Source organism: Portunus trituberculatus, chromosome 1 (genome assembly GCF_017591435.1).
Source record: "Portunus trituberculatus isolate SZX2019 chromosome 1, ASM1759143v1, whole genome shotgun sequence".
Classification (NCBI taxonomy): Eukaryota; Metazoa; Arthropoda; class Malacostraca; order Decapoda; family Portunidae; genus Portunus; species Portunus trituberculatus.
The window spans coordinates 2,439,324-2,460,782 of NC_059255.1; the positions used below are offsets into that span (position 1 = coordinate 2,439,324).

General features: G+C 40.8%; 1 protein-coding gene across 3 annotated transcripts in view; it reads left to right on the top strand.

Moving 5' to 3' along the window:
* The first annotated feature begins 551 nt into the window (after window positions 1-551).
* The window catches only part of LOC123505446 (nose resistant to fluoxetine protein 6-like), a 27,161-nt gene continuing 6,253 nt past the window's right edge, over window positions 552-21,459 (top strand). The window contains exons 1-10 of one of the 3 annotated variants that reach the window (XM_045256781.1): window positions 552-707; window positions 3,713-3,868; window positions 4,059-4,188; window positions 5,558-5,801; window positions 6,663-6,769; window positions 11,310-11,401; window positions 11,782-11,890; window positions 12,468-12,552; window positions 13,955-14,115; window positions 14,496-14,664. In XM_045256781.1, the coding sequence (XP_045112716.1) occupies window positions 632-707; window positions 3,713-3,868; window positions 4,059-4,188; window positions 5,558-5,801; window positions 6,663-6,769; window positions 11,310-11,401; window positions 11,782-11,890; window positions 12,468-12,552; window positions 13,955-14,115; window positions 14,496-14,664 (1,329 nt within the window). In that variant the 5' untranslated portion in view covers window positions 552-631. Of the gene's footprint in view, window positions 708-2,659; window positions 3,023-3,157; window positions 3,180-3,712; window positions 3,869-4,058; window positions 4,189-5,557; window positions 5,802-6,662; window positions 6,770-11,309; window positions 11,402-11,781; window positions 11,891-12,467; window positions 12,553-13,954; window positions 14,116-14,495; window positions 14,665-21,459 lie in introns of those variants that run through there. The other 2 variants (XM_045256854.1, XM_045256940.1) reach the window with 2 other exon arrangements.

Here is a 21,459-nt window from a genome sequence, read left to right on the forward strand (position 1 = left end):
CAGAGGGTGGCGTGGCGTGGCGTGAGGTGGGGTGGCGTGGCGCGGCGCGGCCGGTGATTAACAGGAGGACGGGTGGCTGTGGGCGGTAGCGACGAGCGATACGACGACCACGATGGCAAAGCAGCAAAGGCCAGGCTGAGTGCCAGTGAGTGGGGCGGCCAGCAGCTGGGCAACGGGTCGAAGTTTGGCGGGCCGGGCAGGGTCGGCGTCGTCCAGAGGGGTGGCCTAGCGACTACTAGTCTTCCTCGCAGAAAAGTAGCCCACTCTGGTGCGTTTGAGTGGTGATATGGGCTCTAATATAGATACCACTATAAATAAAATTGCCTGTGCCACTAATGGGCGGAAGCTGAACAGCACTTCTCACATATACTATTCAAGTGTGTCTACAGGCGCCATAATCCATAACATTATAAAAAAAAAAAGTCATAGGAGGACGGAGTCAGGGTGAAAATGCTAACAACTTCCACTTAAGTTTGTTGCGAGTGATAAAGATAAGGAGAGTGATATATGGTCACAGGAGATTATCAAGATTATATGGCATCATTAGAGAGAGAGAGAGAGAGAGAGAGAGAGAGAGAGAGAGAGAGAGAGAGGCAGTGTAGGTTTGATCATTGAGGCGTCAGTGCGCAGCATGTTGAGCGGTTTGGTGGTGGTGGTGGCGGCGGTGGTTGTGGCGGGGACAGACGCCGAGTCTTTCTTACATGAAGGTAAATATGGCTGTGTTCTTTATCGTTTTATTCTTATTGTTTTTAGTGGTGATATTGTTATTATTATTATTATTGTTTTATTTTTATTATTATTATTATTATTATTATTATTATTATTATTATTATTATTATTATTATTATTATTATTATTATCATTATTACTTATTGTATTTGTTTATTTCATCATTATCATCATTACATTATTGTTTGTTTTAATTAATTCATTTTGTTTATTTACTTATTTTTTTCGTTCTTATTTTTTCTCACTGAAGTAGATCTCCAGTACTCTTTGCAGGCTCTGGTGGAATTTTTTGAGATTTTTAAGTGTGGTAAAATGGTTTCAGGATCACTTCACATTAGCGTTTCTTTCCTCGTACGGTAATATTAATATGATCGTGTGGGTGGGCGTTTGTCTCTCTCTCTCTCTCTCTCTCTCTCTCTCTCTCTCTCTCTCTCTCTCTCTCTCTCTCTCTCTCTCTCTCTCTCTCTCTCTCTATCTATCTATCTATCTATCTATCTCTCTCTCTCTCTCTCTCTTGTGCACAAAATTCTTGTCAGTTTCCCATTGTTAATTTGAGATTGAGGACAACTGCCGCTGGAGAAAAAGCCGCATGGTCGACAAATCAGTACCGTACGGTGCGCGGTAATCAAGCTACGTTGTTAGTGTGTGGTGCTTCTCATTGGAAAGTCATTGCTTCCTTTTCTGACCGTGGTGCGCATGTGAAAATCGTTCGTTTGAAGTGAGTTTTAATGATAATCTAATAAGAATTCTGTTGTGTCTCGATCAGTATTTCTGATACGTGAATCGTGTATCACAAAGCACTGGTTCAGATTTTCTCTTTTTTTTCAGTCATGAGATAGAAACTTATTTTGACCTTCACTGGAATCATAAAATCACTCTTGAGAACCCCAATAATTTCCACTAATGGGTGTCAAACAGTGACTAGAATTACGAAGGCATCCTTTAAAAGCCCAACAACTTTATCTGCTAAACTGAAAATTCAAAACTTTCATTGAACCTGTTAAAATTGATCGAGATAAAACACGTATAAGCTTTTAAGACTGTAGCCTCGATCCTGGTTACTTGTTTTTCTTCTTAATAGGATTGTGACAGAACGTGACGTAATCTTTATCAGACACATTTAATTAATTCAACGCTTCGCTCTTCCCGCCGGTCACGGTGACACGGAGGCAAGTGAAATGGTAGGTAGATAGCAACCTTATCTGAAGAGTGACTTGCAATGTTTAGGTCAAAGACTCGCCGCTATGAAAATAATGGTACGTGATGAAAGAGTGTGTGTGTGTGTGTGTGTGTGTGTGTGTGTGTGTGTGTGTGTGTGTGTAATTCACCAACACGATAATTCACCACGGTCTTCTGCTGCTCAGCCAGCTAGTCTTCCCCATTACAGAGCGAGCTCAGCGTTCAGGTAGAACTGAGACCACAACACACTCCACACACCGGGAAAGCGAGGCCACAACCCCTCGAGTTGCATCCCGTACCTACTTTCTGCTAGGTGAACAGGGCGATAACACATTAAGAGGCTTGCCCAGTAGCCTCGCTGCGCCCGTGTGTGTGTGTGTGTGTGTGTGTGTGTGTGTGTGTGTGTGTGTGTGTAATATTAGCGTAATCTTGTGGGTGAGGAAATATGTATTTTTTTTTAAATCTAATAGATAAAACAAATTGATAGACATAACAGGATTTTCAGCACATCAGCTGCCCATAAAGAAATCATGTGTCGGTATTTTTGTAAACTGTTTTTTCTTAAGTTACAGGGCTCTCTTAAATTTACATGCGAAAATGTGTGCCAAACTTGTAAAAAGAATTAAATAATATGATTAGATTATATAAAAACTGAAAATGTGAAGGAATAATAGGTTGTGGACAGATGTGGACAGAAAAAGCGTATCAGCCAGTGTCAGTGACAGTCACTCAGTGCCTCAGTTGGCCAATGGCTGGTCTCTGAGCCTGAAATCTGTCCTGAAGCGCACCGCCACCACCTGTGTACTGCATTTGTGAAAGTGGTTCAAGTGAAGTGACACGGGACTATAAGATTTCTCTGATTGCTCTAGTGATAGATTAGCAAGATTTCCACTTCATTACAAGGAGAAACAGCCTTGAAAACCGCCTATTTATCCCGGTCACCGATGAAAATAGTGGTGGTGGGAGCGGGAAGTGTTTCGAAACAACACGAGTCACTAATGGTGGCCAGCGTCAGCATGCAGGAAGTGGCAGGAGGTCTGTAGACTCCCCCTGCATTCCCTGGAGTGCCAGCAGTGCCTGTGGCTTTGGAAAGTGAACTGATACACGTCCGTTGGTAAGCCAAGTCTGTGTGTTGTGGCAGAGGCAGGACAGGGGTGTGGAGCGGTGCTGTGGTGCGTCACGCGTGTGAGGTGTTCAGGGAGGGCCTGGGACGGGGAGTGTGTGGGTTAGATACTTCTGCCAACGCTACTGTCTGCTTCCGTGAGAGCTAGGTTAGTTCCATGTACGTGCGAGTCACCTCCAGGTGTTGGAAGTGTTGGAAGCCCCATGTTAGGTCAGGTTAGATTAATTCATGTATATTGCCTCTTAAGTCCAAGATTTATTTTTTTAATATAAATGACTGTTTCGCCTGTAGACCAGGGGTTCTCAACCGTTTTCTCGTTAAGAACCCTCCGTCTCCGACTTACAAGATCATCTACACAAATCCTTAGTAATCTGACTGAACAGAATATTAATTTTGTGACTGACAGTAACTCAATTTGCAATGGTACGGCAAATTATATTATTATACCAGCCATCCAAGTACCCCTGAGAATCTTCTTGTGAACCTCAGACTGAGAATTCCTGCTGCAGACTCTTCTTTAAGGCTGAATTTCATTATCTTTGTGTTTACTTCCTGAAGACACTGCTGTGCCATCAGGTCCTCACATTTGTTGGGCTGAGGAGGGATGACAGAGGAATGTAGTATAAGGAGGTGCTGTTGGTGAGGTTCACTGTTGTCACTGGCTATGGCGTGTCATTGCAGGCGGCGCCGACCATGTGCGGCAGGTGGCGGGAGATGTGGCCGCCATGCACCTCCCCCTGGCCGTGTCTCCCTCCAGCCCCTGCGGGAGGGCTCTGGGGGAGATGGCCACAGCCCTGGTGTCCAACTTTTCATCCTCTACCATGTGGGCCAAGTACAGTGAGTGTTCTGAGAGAGAGAGAGAGAGAGAGAGAGAGAGAGAGAGAGAAATATGCTAAATAAAAAGGAAGTAGGATTGGTTTTCTAACAGACTAGTAGTGAGAGAATAGAGCAAGTTCACAAACACACTGGTAGCATTTGTTCCTTTACAAAACTTCCTTGAAGGCAAAACAGAAACCATTTATTCCAGTGGTTGACTCGTGGGGCAAGACTTCGGACGGTTTGTACCTGAGTAACCCGTTCTACGGCTTCTATGACGAGTGTGTCACCGCCGCCTCACCTCACAACAAAATCAGGGGCAAATTCTGCAGGATTATCTTGTAAGTGTCTTTGTGTTGTGTTGTGTTGTATTGTGTTGGTGGTGAAACATTGGCAAACCATGCAAGAATCTGTGTTGTGTTGTGAAGTATGGCCAAACGCTGCTAAGTTATCATGTAAGAGCCTTTGTGTTGTTTGTGATTAAATAAGGCCAAACAATGGAAAATCAACAGACTTTAGGCTTTCTGTTGTGTTCTGCTGTGGCTGTGGTGTGGTGAGTCAATCCAGCACATTGATAACACTGTCCCTAGAATGTACAATGACTTACAACCTTTACAACAGGTCACCACAGTGTTGCCACCACAATAAAACTAACCTTAATTAACCTAACGTAATTTCTTAACAGACTACATTATAACAAAACAATCCTAAAGTATATTTGTAATGCTGGGGTTTTTATAGGAAAATTATTATGAAACTTTTAAATAAAATTAGAAGCTTTATTTTTAACAAAATGGCAGCTGTATCTGGTCTTAAAGGCACTGGTTTAATTTCGAATGGCTATCACATTAATGCAGATTCACCAAAACTTTTCAATAAATTTAAATAAATAAACAAATAAACCGAGTGAATAATATTAAGAGAACTTCCTCCCCACAATCACGTCGCTTTCAACTTCCAGCCCAGCTCACCGGAAGAGGACACACCACTCACCATAAAGTAAATACAAGAAAAAATGACATAGTACATAATCCCTTACTTCACACAGCCTCACTATGCTTGACACGCGCGACTCGATCCCTTCGTAGTTCCACAAGAAATCTCATGTAACTAGTGTTATGAGGAGAATTGTACCGAATGGTGCCATTCTCTCAAATATATTCATTTGACCTTGTCTTTGGGGACTTCGTTACACAGTTGTTTTCAACAGTATATGCTTGAGGAGGGAGGCGGTGGCGTAGTGGATACGGTGGTGAGCGTGGGATCGGGCAGACGTCCACGTGTAGGTTCGAATCCCATCATGTACAGCCTTAAACACTTTGCCATTTGTCGAGTGGTTTAAAGTTACCTACATGTCACCATGATGCCCAGGTTCTAGGTGGTTACACCCAAGATGCACTTGGGTGGTGATATGGACCCTAGTATGGATAACAATATAAATAAAATTGCCTGCGCCACTAATGGGCGGAAGCTGAACAGCGCTTCCGTACACACTCTTCAAGTGAGCCTACAGGCGCTGTAGGCCTTACCGTAAAAAAAAAAAAAAATACTCTAAAACTCATTTTTCCTGAATTTGACCTTACATTCCCATATGACCTATATGCCGTCATATACTGCAACCTAAAGTTAATTAACCTAAAGCTAAATCAACCTAATCTAGGTTAATTTAGTTAAACTCAACTTAAACCGAACCTATCCCATCCTAAACAGACTTGACATCACAGAGGATGAGGCGGGCCGGAGTAGAGAAGCAGAGGCACCCACCCCACCGGACACAGACCCAGCCGCTGAGTACCTTGACTTCCTCCGCCAACACGTTGGCAAGCCGAACCTGGCGCTGCTGGGGAGCCTGGCACGGGAGCCTCGGATGGGTGCACTGCCTGCGGTGATGCCTTACGGGAATATGGTGTACGACACATGTATGCCGGATGTGTGCACCAAGGAGGAGCTGCAGGTGAGCTGGCTTGGAGTGTTGAGTTAGCTTTGGTTCTCTTTATTTTCACTTTGTTTTGTGCTTTCCTTTTTTTTTTTTTTTTTTTTTTTTTTTGTGTGTGTGCTGAGAGAAAAATTGGGTGAGACAACTCAGAATGCCTAACTCATAGAGGAGGTGAGATGTGAAGTTTCCAGTTCAGATTACAAGTATAGGACAGACTGAGGAAGTTGAGTGTAGAAGAGGGGATAGTTGTCTGGAAGGTTGTGTTGAGTTGATGGATGGAGGAATTGAGTTTTTGAGGTATTGAACATGCTGAGTTTGCTCTATGTGTGTGTGTGTGTATGTGTGTGGGCATTGTACTCCACGCTGAGTCTGGTGACAGCAGTGTACAGGACATGGCTGCATGCTGGAAGTGGCAGTGTGTGGGTCCACCAGTGTGCTGTGTGTCCTGTGTGGTGTGTCTGAATGGCGTCTGCAAAGCGTCTGTTGGGTGTGCTTCCCAGAGTGAGTTGCTCACTTTGTGTAGGTTAGACAGTAAGTCATTGGATCAGTGTGATTGGTAGTAAGGTCTGTGGGTTTAGAGGGTGGGAGTGAGCTGGTGTTGACCACAATGCCAGTGCGGGAGGGAACACACTCAAGCTGCTTGTTGATATTTACGGCAGCCAGTTGTGCCAACAGTGTATGTACCTTAAGGCAGAGGAAGAGGTGTGTCGTGTGTCGTGTGTCCCAGTGTTGTGATGCTCAACAACTTGTAGGGTAGAAGGGGAGTCTGAGAACAGGGACAATTCTCTCTCTCTCTCTCTCTCTCTCTCTCTCTCTCTCTCTCTCTCTCTCTCTCTCTCTCTCTCTCTCTGTTCTCTGTTTTTGTTTTTCCCTCTACAGAACAGCCTCCTTGGAGTGTTGCCGCTGCATGGAGTCTACCCGTCTGTGCTGTCATGTGGTGTGTACGATGAACGAGTGGAATTCACTGATGCGGATGTTGGATTCATGTGAGTCAGTCTCTCTCTCTCTCTCTCTCTCTCTCTCTCTCTCTTATTTAAACTACATTACATAGGCTTAAAGCAACACGTTTTTTGTGTTATTATTTAAAAAGCCCGTACTTAAGTAGAAACAGATATATATATATATATATATATATATATATATATATATATATATATATATATATATATATATATATATATATATATATATATATATATATATATATATGTAAGAACTTATCCTACTTAGATTTATCACAGCACTAGTGTGGGAGTTTGTGTATTTCGCCACCTGTGGGCAGCCACTTTCATTTGCTGTGTTGACATTGTCTGTGTGTCACTTGTAGCTGCCGTGAACGAGTTCCACAGTGTTGCAGTTCTGGCTGTGTAGGAGCGCTGGTGCTGCCTCGAGTGAGATCAATGCAAGTGGAAAGACACCAATGAAAGTGAGAATAAGATCGCAGGTGGCGGTGAAGGAGATAATGGCAAGAAAAGGAAAACTGGCTGATGATACTGAAATTAATGATATATGGATAAAAAGAGATATGAAAGAGAGAGAGAGAGAGAGAGAGAGAGAGAGAGAGAGAGAGAGAGAGAGAGAGAGAGAGAGAGAGAGAGAGAGAGAGAGTGCTAAGAAATGAAGATAAAAAAAAAAACAAGAAAGGAGCAGAGATCGAGAGGAAGAATTTCTATTGGAGACTGAGAAAGAGGTATCTTCTGAAAAAAAAGAGGAGATGATGGAAGAGGCAAGAAACTAAGAGTAATTCATACAAATATAGATGGGTTATTGTCCAGTGTGTTGGGGGTTTGTTGTAAACTTAATGAAGCATTCGAGGCTTCATATGTTTTACTGTTTTATTCGAGTTACTTTCGTTGTTTCAAGCTAGCTGACAATTGTAAAACCTGTGAACCTCACCTGTCGCTGCCTGGTTTTTGTTTCGCCCTGCTGAAGCTATTACAGGGTTAGAGATTATTTGAATGATAAAAGACCGGATGTAACGTGCATAGTAGAAACAAAGATAAGGAAGGAGATCAATGTTAGCTTGAAGGAAGAGGGATATAAAAGCTGCAGAAGAGATAGAAATGGTTGGTGATAATATGTGTGTGGAGGAAGTGCAATATGGAGATGACATGACGGAAGTATTGGGAGTAGCAATCAAGACATAGGAATTGAAAAAAAGGAGGATCATAGTTACGTATGTGCCACTTAAGACAAATACATGGAGAGCAGAGGAACATAAGGAAATGCAAGGAGAGTTGATTAAATGCTTAGATGATATGAGAAGAAGAGATGGAAAAATACTATTATTAGGAGACTTCAACTATAAAAGAGTAAACTGGAGAGAGAGATGGAAGTAATGGGTAATGCTGGACAGTGGAGTAAGGAGATGTTACAGTTAACTATGGTGAATACAGTGGATCAGTGGGTGGAAGAATCAACACGGTACAGAGGTTAAGAAGAACCATCGTTGTTTGACCTACTATTCACAAAGCAGCCAGAGCTCCCTCCCAGCATACAATACCAGAGTCAAATGGGAAGAAGTGGAGATATAACATTAATATTGGAAATTCAGGATGAGGATGTGATAAGATAAAGGGAGGGATACAAAAATAGAGATTAAGTTATGCAAGAGCAAATTTTGAAAAGCTCAAGTTTTTTGGTGGCATAGGATGGAGGAGCATTATGAATGGAAGGACAGTACAGGAGGAATATGAAATATTCCTTCAGAAATACAACGAAGGAGTGAAGAAATAAGTACCTGTATCTATAGAGTAAAGAAAAGTATACAAGATTGGTACAATGGCAGATGTACAGAAGCTAAAAGGGAAAAGATAACACTTGAAAGAAACTAAAAAAACGGAGAAATGAAAACAACAGACAGCAGTATAAGGATGTGAGAAATGAATGTATTAGAGTAAGAAGAAAGGAAGAAAAACTTTGAGAAAGATGTGATGTGGAAAAGCGGAGATAAACCCAAGCTTTTCTACAAATATATAAATGGTAAGATGAAGAACAAGGAAACGATAGAAAATATAATTAAAGGAGGAAGACATACTACACACAAAGAAAAGAAGACTACTAGAAAATTTGGATGTGAGAAAAGCGATGGAGCTGGATGGTGTATCAGGCTGGGCACTAAAGGAATGTAAAAAACAGCTGTTAGATCCAATTTGGGAAATGGTTACAAGTTCATTACAAGAAGGGAGAGTACCACTGGAATGGAAGAAACATATATAATCCCAATATTCAAAGGAGGAAAGTCAACTGAGCCATTAATTTGCAGACCAGTGTCACTTACAAGTGTTGTGGGGAAGATATGTGAAATTGTGAAAAAAAAAATGTTATATCGAACAGACAATTTGGGTTCAGGACAGAAAGGTCATGTGTGTCATATTCACTAAGTTTCTACTCAAGAGTAATAGAAGGACTGGAGAGCAGAGATGGATGGGTAGACATGGTATACTTAGACACAGAAAAGGCTTTTGATAAAGTCCCTCATGGCAGACTACTTTGGAAGTTAGAGAGCATAGGAGGACTGAGAGGAATTATGTTAGATTGGATAAGGGATTACTTGAAGGACAGAGAGATGAGAGTTGTGATCAGAGATACATACTACTCTTGCAGTAAAGTAACAAATGGAGTGCCACAAAAGTCAGTGTTAGCTGCCATTATGTTCCAGGTATATATAAATGACATACAGAATCGAGTGATCAGTTATATTAATTTGTTTGTTGATGCAATATTGCTAAGAGCGATCAAGACCCGAGAGGACTGTTTGCTGGTGCAGGAAGATATAAACAAAATTTATGAGTGGAGTGGAAGTAAGAATTCAATGCTAAAAAATGTCACGTAATAGAATTAGGAAAAAGTAAGAGAAGACCAGTATGGAAATACTTCATGGGACAGGAACAAATAATGAAGACTAAAAAGGAAAAATATCTGGGAGTGGTTATACAAGAATATCTGAAGCCCGAAAAAAACATAAGTAAGATATTTGGATCAATGTATAAAATGTTGACTAATATTAGGGTGGTACTTCAGTACTTGGACAAAGATATGATGAAAAATATTATTATGAGCATGATACCTCCGAAGTTGGAATATGCAGCAGTGGTGTGGTCGCCGAGCTTGAAAAAGGATATAAGAAGATTAGAACGGATCCAAAAGGTAGCTACAAAATTGGTGCCAGAACAAAAGGACCTAACATATGAAGAAAGGCTGAAGGAAATGGGACCGCCAACAAGATAGAGAAAAAAGAAATAGAATAGTTAATGGCATTGAAACGATAGACAAGGAAGACCTGGTGCTGGTGACAGAAGAAGCTGGAAGGACAAGAAGATTAGGAAGAGGCAGTGTGTGAAGGACAGGAAAATACAGTTTTCCACCTAGAACAGTGGAAAAGAGGAATGCACTGAGTGATGAAGCTGTTACAGCACATAATGTGCATTAGCTTTAAAGAAAAATTAGATATGTGGAGATATGGAGACAGGATACTATGAGTCCCGCTCGAACCCTGCACAACACAACTAGGTAAATACATACCATGTAATGTAATGGTTAGCACACTCGGCTCACAACCGAGAGGTCCCGGGCTCGAGTCCAGGATGCGGCGAGGCATATGGTTGAGCTTCTTAATTTATAGCCCCTGTTCACCTAGCAGCAAGTAGGTAAGGGATGTAATTTGAGGGGTTATGATAGACACACTACTTTGATACGCGGAGTAATGTAATGTAATGTTCTACCGTATGATGTACTGCGACCGTGGGTATTGTTACCCGCCACTCCACGGGACGCCACGCTCAGTCTGCCGTCTGGTCCCAACACAGTTTCGTGAGAGACTCACGGCTTACGCTTCCGCCCAGCAATCCGCTTGCCTTCTTTGTCTGACTGGTTATCCTGTCCTCCACAGCCAGTCTAGTTCTACAGTCTACAGTCACACTCCAGTTGTCTAGACTGTAATTCTACATCAGCACGCTTGCTACAAGCCTCATTCTGCTCGCTACCGACAACAAGTCTCACTCCAGCCGCCGGCAACTCCTCACGTCTACTCGCTACCAATTCTCCAAGCTTCAGTACACGCTTTGTATCTTACAAATAAACACAGGGAAAGGCCCCCAGTGTTTCTTCTTCAACCACACCAGGACAGGGTTGTGGCCTCGCTTTCTTAGTGTGTGGAGTATGATGTGGTCTCAGTCCTACCCGAAGATCGGTCTAGGAGCTCTAAGCTCGCTCCTTGATGGGGAAAGCTGGCTGGGTGACCAACAGGCGACGGTGAATACACACACACACACACACACACACACACACACACACACACACACGAACAGAGTTAAAACATAATAAATTTCTAAAGTTTTTTGGTCATTATAAGTAAAAAAAATATGTAGCAGTGAAAGAGTGAAAGAAAAATATATTGATTTAAAAAAAAGTTTAGTATAAAAAAAGTATTCAAGTTTTGATGATTGAATTGAGAATGTATTGTATGGTTATAGTGTAGTGTGTGTGAGTGTAACCTGCCCCGCTGTCCCTCTCTCCCTCTCTCAGGGCTCTGGTGAGCTTCCTGCTTGGCCTGGTGGTCTGTGCCTCAGTGGTGGACATCTACCTGCACTACACCGACAGACAACACCTGGCCAAAGGTACACTCGCCTTTCTGCCTTCATGAACCATCCATATTTCTAACAACAGTCTCATTGCTCATCTCGTGTGTGTGTGTGTGTGTGTGTGTGTGTGTGTGTGTGTGTGTGTGTGTGTGTGTGTGTTTGGAAAAAATAGTTGTGGTGGGAGAGAGTAAAAGATTTCTAAGTACGTATGTAATTTTTTTTTTTTTTTTTTACAATTTAGTGCTAAGATTTCCACATTGAGCTGAGTAACAATCTTAGAAACCTGGCTAGTCACCTCTGTGGTCTTGGAAGACAGTCATGGTAGAAGAACAGAGCCTTTAAGAATACAAAGCATTGGTTTCTTCACATTTTTGTTTGCTTTTCTTCACTCCCTCACCTGATGTGCTGGCCCACAGGTGTGCTTCGTTACCTGTTGGTGTTCTCTGCCTACACCAACCTGGCCAAGATACTCCAGGTGAATCCCAAGACCAGTCCGGGGAACATCACCTGCTTACATGCAATGAGGTGACTGACTGGCTGGCTGGCTGGCTGGCTGGCTGCTGTGTTTGTTGTATTTTGCCTAAGTCTACTCTAGTACAGGTTTCCTTCCCTATTCAGTGGCTCATTATTCGATATTGAATTTTCTGATCGTTATGAATTATTAGATTATTCTCCCAATTAAATTAAATCCTATTGTACTTTAAGTTCGCTATTCGATCATTCGTCACTTGATCTGGTTTTCAGGAACGTAATCCGTCTGTAAAGCTAGAGAAGTCTGTATCTCTTTCTCTTCCTTTTTGTCTTTGTCTTTCTTTCTTCTTTCTTTCTTTTTTATTTTCTTCTCTTTGTCAATTTTTGCCTCTCTTCCCTCCTCCTCCATTGGACAGATGAAAATTCTCTAGAAAACCCCAATAACTTCTACTGCAGTCTGTCAAACTATAGAACCATAAAAACACCCTTGTAAACCCTAGAAACTTCCACTGCTGCCTGTCAAACTGTCACTAGAACCATGAAAACACTCTTGAAAACCCCAATAAATTCCACTGCAGTCTATCAAACTGTCAATAAAAGCATGAAAACATCCTTCCTTCTCTTTTTTCAGAACACTTTCAATGTTTTGGGTGATTTGGTGTCACCAGCAGTTTGTACCTTTTAATAATATGGGTAATGTCCTGCTGTTTCTAAAGGTAAAGTGTGTGTGTGTGTGTGTGTGTGTGTGTGTGTGTGTGTGTGTGTGTGTGTGTGTGTGTGTATTCACCTAGTTGTATTCACCTAGTTGTAATTTTACAGGGCCTGGGTATCATACTCGTGTGGCCCCGTCTCCATATCTACACACATCCAACTTTCCTTTAAAACTATGCACACTCCTTGCTGACACCACCTCCTCACTCAAACCATTCCACACCTCCACACATCTTTGTGGGAAACTATATTTTTTCACATCCTTCAAGCATATTCCCTTGGCTATCTTTTTACTATGCGATCTTGTAGTTCTACTTAAGTTTTCCTCTCTCAACATCATTTGCTCATTATCCACTTCATCCAGTCCATTCAACAGTTTATAAACCTGTATTAAATCTCCTCTTTCTCTTCTTTGTTCCAAGGTAGGCAAATTCATTTCTTTTAATCTCTCCTCATAGGTCATTTCTGCCAATTCCGGAACCATTTTTGTTGCCATTCTCTGCAATCTCTCCAACTTCCTTATATGCTTCTTTTTATAAGGGGACCAAACCACTCCAGCATATTCCAATCTTGGTCTAATTACCATACTAATTAATTTCTTCATCATATCTTTATCCATATAATGGAAGGCTAATCCAATATTTTTATCAAATTATACGTTTCTCCAAACATCTTATCAATATGAGCCTCAAACTGCCCATGGTCTTGTATTATCACTCCCAAATCCTTTTCCTTTTCCACCTTTTTCAACACTACTTCTTCACCCATCTTATATGACCCTCTTGGCCGTCTTCCACTCTTTCCCATCTCCATCACATGACTTTTGCTCAGATTAAATTCCATTTGCCACCTCTTGCTCCACTCCCAAATCTTATCCAGGTCTGCCTGTAAAATTTCACAATCTTCTTCACTCTTCACACACCTACACAACTTCGCATCATCCGCAAACAAATTAATATAACTGTTTACTCCCTCTGGCATGTCATTTATATGACATGTGTGTGTGTGTGTGTGTGTGTGTGTGTGTGTGTAATTCACCATGGTCACCTGCTTATCACCCAGTCAGCCTTTCCCATTATGGAGAGAGCTCGGACCTCATAGACCGATCTTCAGGTAGGACTGTGACCACAACACACTCCACACACACAAGGAAAGTGAGGCCACAACCCCTCGAGTTATATCCCATACCTACTTACTGCTAGATGAACAGGGGCTACACATTAAGAGAATTGTTATGATATTATAATTTTTTTTTCTTATGTCTCCGCTTGTCTCTTTTTCTTATCCTCTTTGTCTTTGCATCTTTTTATTTCTTTATTTTTTTTCTGTGTTTCTCTCTTTCTTTGTCTTTCCTCTTCCTCCTCTTCCTTCACTCACTACCACCACCACTACCACCACCACCCCCAGAGCTTCCAGAACATCCTGTGCCAGACAATTATGAACGGCTTTCCCAGTGTGGACACTTTCTTCTTCCTGAGTGGGCTGCTCGTCACCTACAGTTTGTTGAGGCAGGTTAAGAAGACCAACACCTTCAATCTGCCTCTCTTCTATGTGCACAGATACGTAAGGTGAGAGAGAGAGAGAGAGAGAGAGAGAGAGAGAGAGAGAGAGAGAGAGAGAGAGAGAGAGAGAGAGAGAGAGAGAGAGAGAGAGAGAGAGAGAGAGAGAGAGAGAGAGAGAGAGAGAGAGAGAGAGAGAGAGAGAGAGAGTTACATAGATACACAGGCCACATCTGATCTTATAGTTCATTCTCTTCGATCCGTATTTTCCATCTCAGTCTTACTCGTGTTCTCTTCCTCCTCCTCCTCCTCCTTGCTACATCCTTAAAACACAACATCCTTTAAAACGCCTCTAGGAACACTGCCGCACCTTTATAACTTGCAGTAACACTCTAAACACACTGCCACACTGTTTGCCAGCCTTGAACACCTCACCCATCACTCCCCAGGCTGGTGTTCCCCATCGGTCTGACGGTGGGCCTGTTTGCCACTGTGATGCGATTCATGGTGACTGGTCCCTTGAAGTTCATGTGGGATAGTTCAATCTATGCCTACTGTAAGGACTTCTGGTGGAGGGACCTGATCTTCGTGGACAACTTCTACTTTGACAAACCTCTGGTGAGTGGTGGTGGTGGTGGTGGTGTTAGGACTAAGGGTATATTTGAGAGGTTCCTAGAAGCTCAAATATTTTCATGTTTCAATTCTATTCATTTACAGATCACCATGAAAATTTTTACTTATATTAATATACACCTGATGTTTTTTTTTTTTCTACAACATTATGTTTAGTAGTTGATACAGTGATTGTGCAAGAACACAAACAATATCAAAGACTATCAAATTCATAAACAGTTGTTATTCATTTCGTACAATTGATGTTCAATTACAAAATCACACTCAATCTCTACATGACATCAATTGTGTCATTTTCTGTGGTCTGAAAAAACTACCAGATTCACCAACCAACTCAACATTATACATGAAAGAAGAGGATCTAGAAAAAAAATCATCTTATAAATTTGTGTGTTATCAAACCAACTGATAAAATATTTGAACATTTTTTAGCTACCATCATCAAGCAGAGAGCAAGTAATATGACATCTCTTGCTATCTTGTACTGTTATTTTCATGCCAACTATTCTTCTGAACTTGCTTACTGCATGCCTCACCTCCTCCTCCTCCTCCTCGTCCTCCTGTGTCCTCACTGGACGAGATTCTTCTTTCTCTCACCAGGCGCTGGAGTCTGACCTAGACGTATGTACAGGGGGTAGGGGCCTTAGGGTTCTCCTGTCTCCATGATAAATAACTTTTAGATCGTACAGACGAAAAAAATGGAGAGAGAAACGGAACTGAGTGATGCGGCCAGACGTATGACGCAATCAAAACAAACGCCACCGAGTGAAAATCCGCGATTTATTGAAACACATGAAGGATTCAGGAGACTGACTGAGGATTATATGGATAAAGAATTTTCTTTATTTAGAGACGAGAGAGAAAGTGTGAGGAGGTTGATCAACATAAGAAGAGAGTTAAGGTACTTGAGGAAGTGATGTCGAGTTTAATGGACAAGCAGGACAGACTGACAACGGAAAATACAGAGATGAGATTGAGATTAGTCAAATGTGAGAAGGTCAATGTAATCAATTGAGAATTAAAGAAGGAGATACAGGAGATAAAGAAACAAAATTATGTACTACTAAAAGTTACATGTCAAGACTACGAAAACTCCTTAACGATCTTACAGGAAAAAGTAAAGGTTAGGATTGAGGGCAGGACTGAAGGTGGATTGGGTGAAAACAAGCTGAAGGAATTATGAGATGCATGAAAACAAGAACTAGAAGAGGAAAAAGTTAAATTTTCAGAGGTAGTAAAGAGGCAAATTCTGAAAAAAAAATAAAAGAAGCTGTAATACAAGTAATTAAGGCGAAAGAAGATTTAGGGAGAGGAAGAGGCAAAAAATTTAGAGTGATTTATATTAATATAGATGGGTGGTCATCCAGCGTGTTGGAGGATAAGGATTATTTGAAAGAAAAACCCGGATGTAATGTGCATTGAAACAAAACTAAGAGCAGAGATCCATTTTAAGGAAGAGGGATATAATAGCTGGAGAAGAGACAGGAAGGATAAAGGGGGAGGAAGAGTGCTAATAATGGTTCGTGATAATATATGTATGGAGGATGTGCAATATGGTGAGGACAAAGTGGAAGTAATGGGAGTAACAATCAAAACAAAGGAATTAGAACAAAAAAAAATCAAAGTAACATATGTGCCACCTAAGACAAATACATGGGGAACTGAGGAACATAAAGGTGTGCAAAGAGAGGTGATTAAGTGCTTAGATAGTATGTTGAGAAGAGATGGAAGAATACTTTTAGTTGGAGACTTTAAATGTAAAAAATAATCTGGAGAGAGATGGAAGTAATGGATAATGCTGGGCAGTGGAGTGAGAGAGTGTTACAGTTGACTATGGTAAATACAATGGACTAGTGGGTGGGGGAGTCACAAAGGTACAGGGGGTAAGAAGAACCATCGTTACTTAATATAAAACAAAAAAAACAGAGCCCTCCAGCATACAATACCTTAGTCCAATGGGAAGAAGTGATCATGTGACATTAGAGCTGGAAATACAGGAGGAGGATGGGATAAGATACACAAAGGACTACAAAAAAGAAAGATTAAATTATGTAAGAGCAGATTTTGAAAAATTAAGGAACTTTTTTGCTAACATTAAATGGAGAAACATTATGTACGAAATGAAAATACAAGGAAATATGAAATATTCTTACAGAAATATAATGAAGGAGTAAAGAAATACGTACCTTTTTATAGAGTTAAGAAAAAAGTTCACGCTTGTCACAATGCTAGATGCGCAGATGCGAAAAAGACAAAATAAAAAGCTTGAAAGAAACTCATAAAAGAGAGAAATGACAATAACAAACACCAGAATAAGGATGCGAGAAGTGAAGATATTAGAGTAAGGAGAGGAAGAAAGAAACTTTGAGAAAGATGTGGTGAATAAAAGCAAAGACGAACCCAAACTTTTCTACAAATTCATAAATGGCAAAATGAAGAACAAAGAAATAATAGAAAAAATAATTAAAGGAGGGAAGACATACCAAACAGAGAAGGAAATGTGTGAAATAATGAATGAAAGCTTCAAAATGGTGTTCACTGCAGAAGAAGATTTTACAGAACTTAATAGGACACTACATTGCCAAGGATTACAAGAAATCACAGTGCACAATGAACATATCGGAAGATTATTGGATAAGTTGGAAGTCAGAAAAGCAATGGGGCCAGATGGTGTATCAGGTTGGGTGCTAAAAGAATGTAAAGAGCAACTACTGGATCCAATTTGGGAAATATTTACAAGTTCAATAAATGAAGGGAAAGTTCCACTAGAATGGAAGAGAGCCAACATAATAACGATATTCAAAGGAGGAAAGGCAACTGAACCACTAAATTACAGACCGGTGTTACTTACAAGTGTTGTGGGAAAGTTGTGTGAAATAATTATCAAGGAAAAATGGTTTAAACATCTGGAAGAAGAACAAGTCATAACAAACAGACAATTTGGGTTCAGGACAGGGCGGTCATGTGTGTCGAATTTATTAACTTCTACTCTAGGGTAATAGAAGGACTGGATAACAGATATGGATGGGTGGACACAGTATACCTGAACATTAAAAAGGCTTTTGATAAAGTCCCTCATGGAAGACTATTTGGAAACTAGAGAACATAGGAGGACTGCGAGGAACTTTGTTAGAGTGGACAGGGAGATGAGAACTGTGATCAGAGATGCATTCTCATCTTGGCGTAAAGTAACAAGCGGAGTGCCACAAGGGTCAATGTTAGCCCCCATTATGTTTCAGATTTATGTAAATGACATTCACAATGGGATAAACATTTGCATTAACCTATTTGCTGATGATGCAAAGCTATTAAGAGTTATCAAAACCCAGGAGGATTGTTTCCTGTTTCAAGATTATATAAATAAGATCTTTAATTGGATTAAGAAGTGGAAATTGGAGTTTAATGCTAAGAAATGTCACGTAATGGAATTAGAAAAGAGCAAAAGAAGACAGAAGAAAAAGATCTGGGAGTGATTATACAGGAAAATCTGAACCCTGAAAAACATATAAGCAAGACATTTGGTATATCATATAAAATGTTGACTAATATAAGAGTGGCATTTAAATTCATGGACAGAAATAAGATGGAAAAAATCATCACAAGCATGATACGTCCAAAGCTGGAATATGCAGCTGTGGTGTGGTCTCCGAGCTCTATAAAAGATAAAAGAAGATTAGAACGGATACAGAAGATTGCTACAAAGATGGTGCCAGAACTAAAAGGGGCTTAACATATGAAGAAGAGCTGAAGGAAATGGGACTGCCAACCTTACAAGATAGAAGAGAACGAGGAGACCTAATAACAATGTACAAGATAGTCAATGGCATTGAAAAGATAGATAAGGAAGATCTGGTGCTGGTGACAGAAGAAGATGGAAGGACAAGATGTCATGTAAAGAAAATCAGGATGGGGCAGTGTGTGAAGGATAGTGGAAAATAGTTTTCCACACGGAACGGGGGAGAAGTGGAATGCATTGAATAATGAAGTTGTTACAGCACATAATGTGCAGAACTTTAAGGAAAAATTGGATAAATGGAGACATGGAGACAGGACACTATAAGCCCCGCTCGAACCCTGTACAATACAACTAGGCAACAAGGTAAATACACATACACACACACACACACACACACACACACACACACACACACTCCTCCAAACTAGGTTTGGAGAAGAGGGAGCATCGTCAAGACTGGACTTGGTCTTTAGTACAGAGCCAATGGTCATTGAGGAGATGAGGGTGGAGTGCCCTTTAGCAAAGAGTGATCATGCAGTTTTGGAGTTCAAGGTGATAGACGAAGAGAAATCTAGAAGAAATGAAGAATATAAAGTGGGAAGATGGAATTATGCCAAGACAGATTTTGGAAACCTAAAGAAATTCTTTCAAGAGACAAATTGGATGAAATTCAAGAGTGCTAAGGAGCAAATGAAAAGTGGAAGGAATTTATAAAAATATACAAAGAAGGTGAGAAAAATTTGTACCAATAAGACAACATAGAAGTTGGAAAGCAGGACTGGTTTAACGATAGATGTGAAAAGGCTAGAACAAGAAAAGAGGATGCATGGAAGAGGTGGAGAAGGAAAAGACGGATTAAGCAGTGGGAAAGTTACAAAAGAGCAAGAAATGAATATGTGTTGATTAGAAGAGAAGAAAGAAAGAAACAAGAAAAGGATATAATTGATAAATGTAAAGACCAACCAAGGCTTTTTACAGACATGTGAACAACAACATCAAAAATAGAAAGTATTGAAAGTTTAGAAGTAAATGGGTATGCAGTGAAGATCCCAGGAAATGGCAGAGGCTATGAATGGATGCTTTCGGAAGGTATTCACAAAGGAGACTGCTTTTGACAAACCACTGGTAATGGAACAGAAAGGGATTATGAAGGAGTTTCAAGTAACTGTGGAGGAGATCAAGAACATGATGGGGAGTTTAGAAGTGAGAAAAGCTGTGGGACCTGATGGGGTATCAGGATGGATTTTAAGAGAATGCAGGAGCAATTGGCAGAAAAAGTTTGTGAAGTAATTGATGCCTCATTAAGGGAAGGTGTAGTGCCCCAAGACTGGAAAAGAGCTAACATTGTCCCAATCTATAAATCAGGTAACAAGAGAGACCCATTGAACTATAGACCAGTGTCACTTACAAGTGTGGTAGCTAAGATGTGTGAGAGGGTGGTGAAGAATAGATGGACAGACTTCTTGGAGAAAAATGACATACTTTGTGAGTGTCAATTTGGTTTTAGAAAAGGGCGTTCATGCACGACAAACCTGATATGTTACTATTCGAGGGTGATAGATGTAATACAGGAAAGAGATGGTTGGGCTGATGGAATATATCTGGATTTAAAAAAGGCCTTTGATAAGGTACCACACCGGAGACTGATCTGGAAACTTGAAATGGTAGGAGGAGTGCATGGCAGTTTACTAAAATGGATGGAAGACTTTTGGTAGGAAGAGAAATGAGAACAATAATTAAGGACAGACCATCAGAATGGGGATTGGTGGAGAGTGGAGTTCCACAGGGATCAGTGTTGGCACCAGTAATGTTCGCGGTCTACATAAATGACATGGTGGATGGGGTGTCCAGTTATGTGAGCCTATTTGCAGACGATGCAAAATTGTTAAGAAAAGTGAGATGTGACAAAGATTGCGAACTACTCCAGGAAGACTTGGACAGAATATGGAAATGGAGCTGTACATGGCAAATGGAGTTCAACACGACAAAATGCAAGAAAATAGAGTTTGGCAAGAGTGAAAGAAGAATCAGGAGTATGTACAAGATAGGAAATGAAGACATAAAACCAGTCATGAAGAAAAAGACCTTGGGGTGACAATTACCAATGACCTATCGCCAGAGAGACATATAAACAAAATAATTGGAGAAGTATTGAACTTATTGAGGAACATAAGAGTGGCGTTCGTATATTTAGATGAAGAAATGATGAAGAAAATAATTACTGCAATGATAAGACCGAGGCTTGAATATGCAACAATACAGTGGGCTCCGAACTTAAAGAAACACATAAGGAAACTAGAGAAAGTACAGAGGGCTGCAACAAAAATGGTGCCTGACTTAAGAGATTTGACTTATGAAGACAGACTGAAAAGAATGCAACTTCCGACCCTGGAAAACAGAAGAAAGGGAGACCTGATAGCAATATACAGAGTGATGATTGGCATGGAAAAATGGATAGGGAAGATCTGTGTATGTGGAATGAAAGAATGTCGAGAGGGCATGGGAAAAAACTAAAATGGCCACTTATAGGAGAGATGTGAAAAAATATAGCTTCCCTCATAGAAGGGTGGAAGCATGGAATAGTTTAGACGTGGAAGTGGTCAACGCAAGGAATATTCATGATTTTAAGAAAAAGCTGGACATTAATAGATATGGAGACGGGACAACACGAGCATAGCTCTTTTCCCGTATGTTACAATTAGGTAAATACAATTAGGTAAATACACACAAGCGGCCCTTGTCAGGCTGGGTAGAGCCCTGCTGCGCCACCCACGGCTACGACACCCCCCCCCCAACGCGCCCCAGCCAACCCATGCCACACGATACACAAACGTGGTCACGCCACTTAAGGCCCCAAGAACCAACCGTTACCATCACAGTGCTATCCCCTCCATGGTGCGACCCATAAACAGCTAAGTTAACGTTCTAATTCTTAGTCTCCCTCAATCCCCATATGTACATTTTCATTTTGTATGTACTGCAATTACAAATAAACCGTATTATTATTATTATTATTATTATTATTATTATTATTATTATTATTA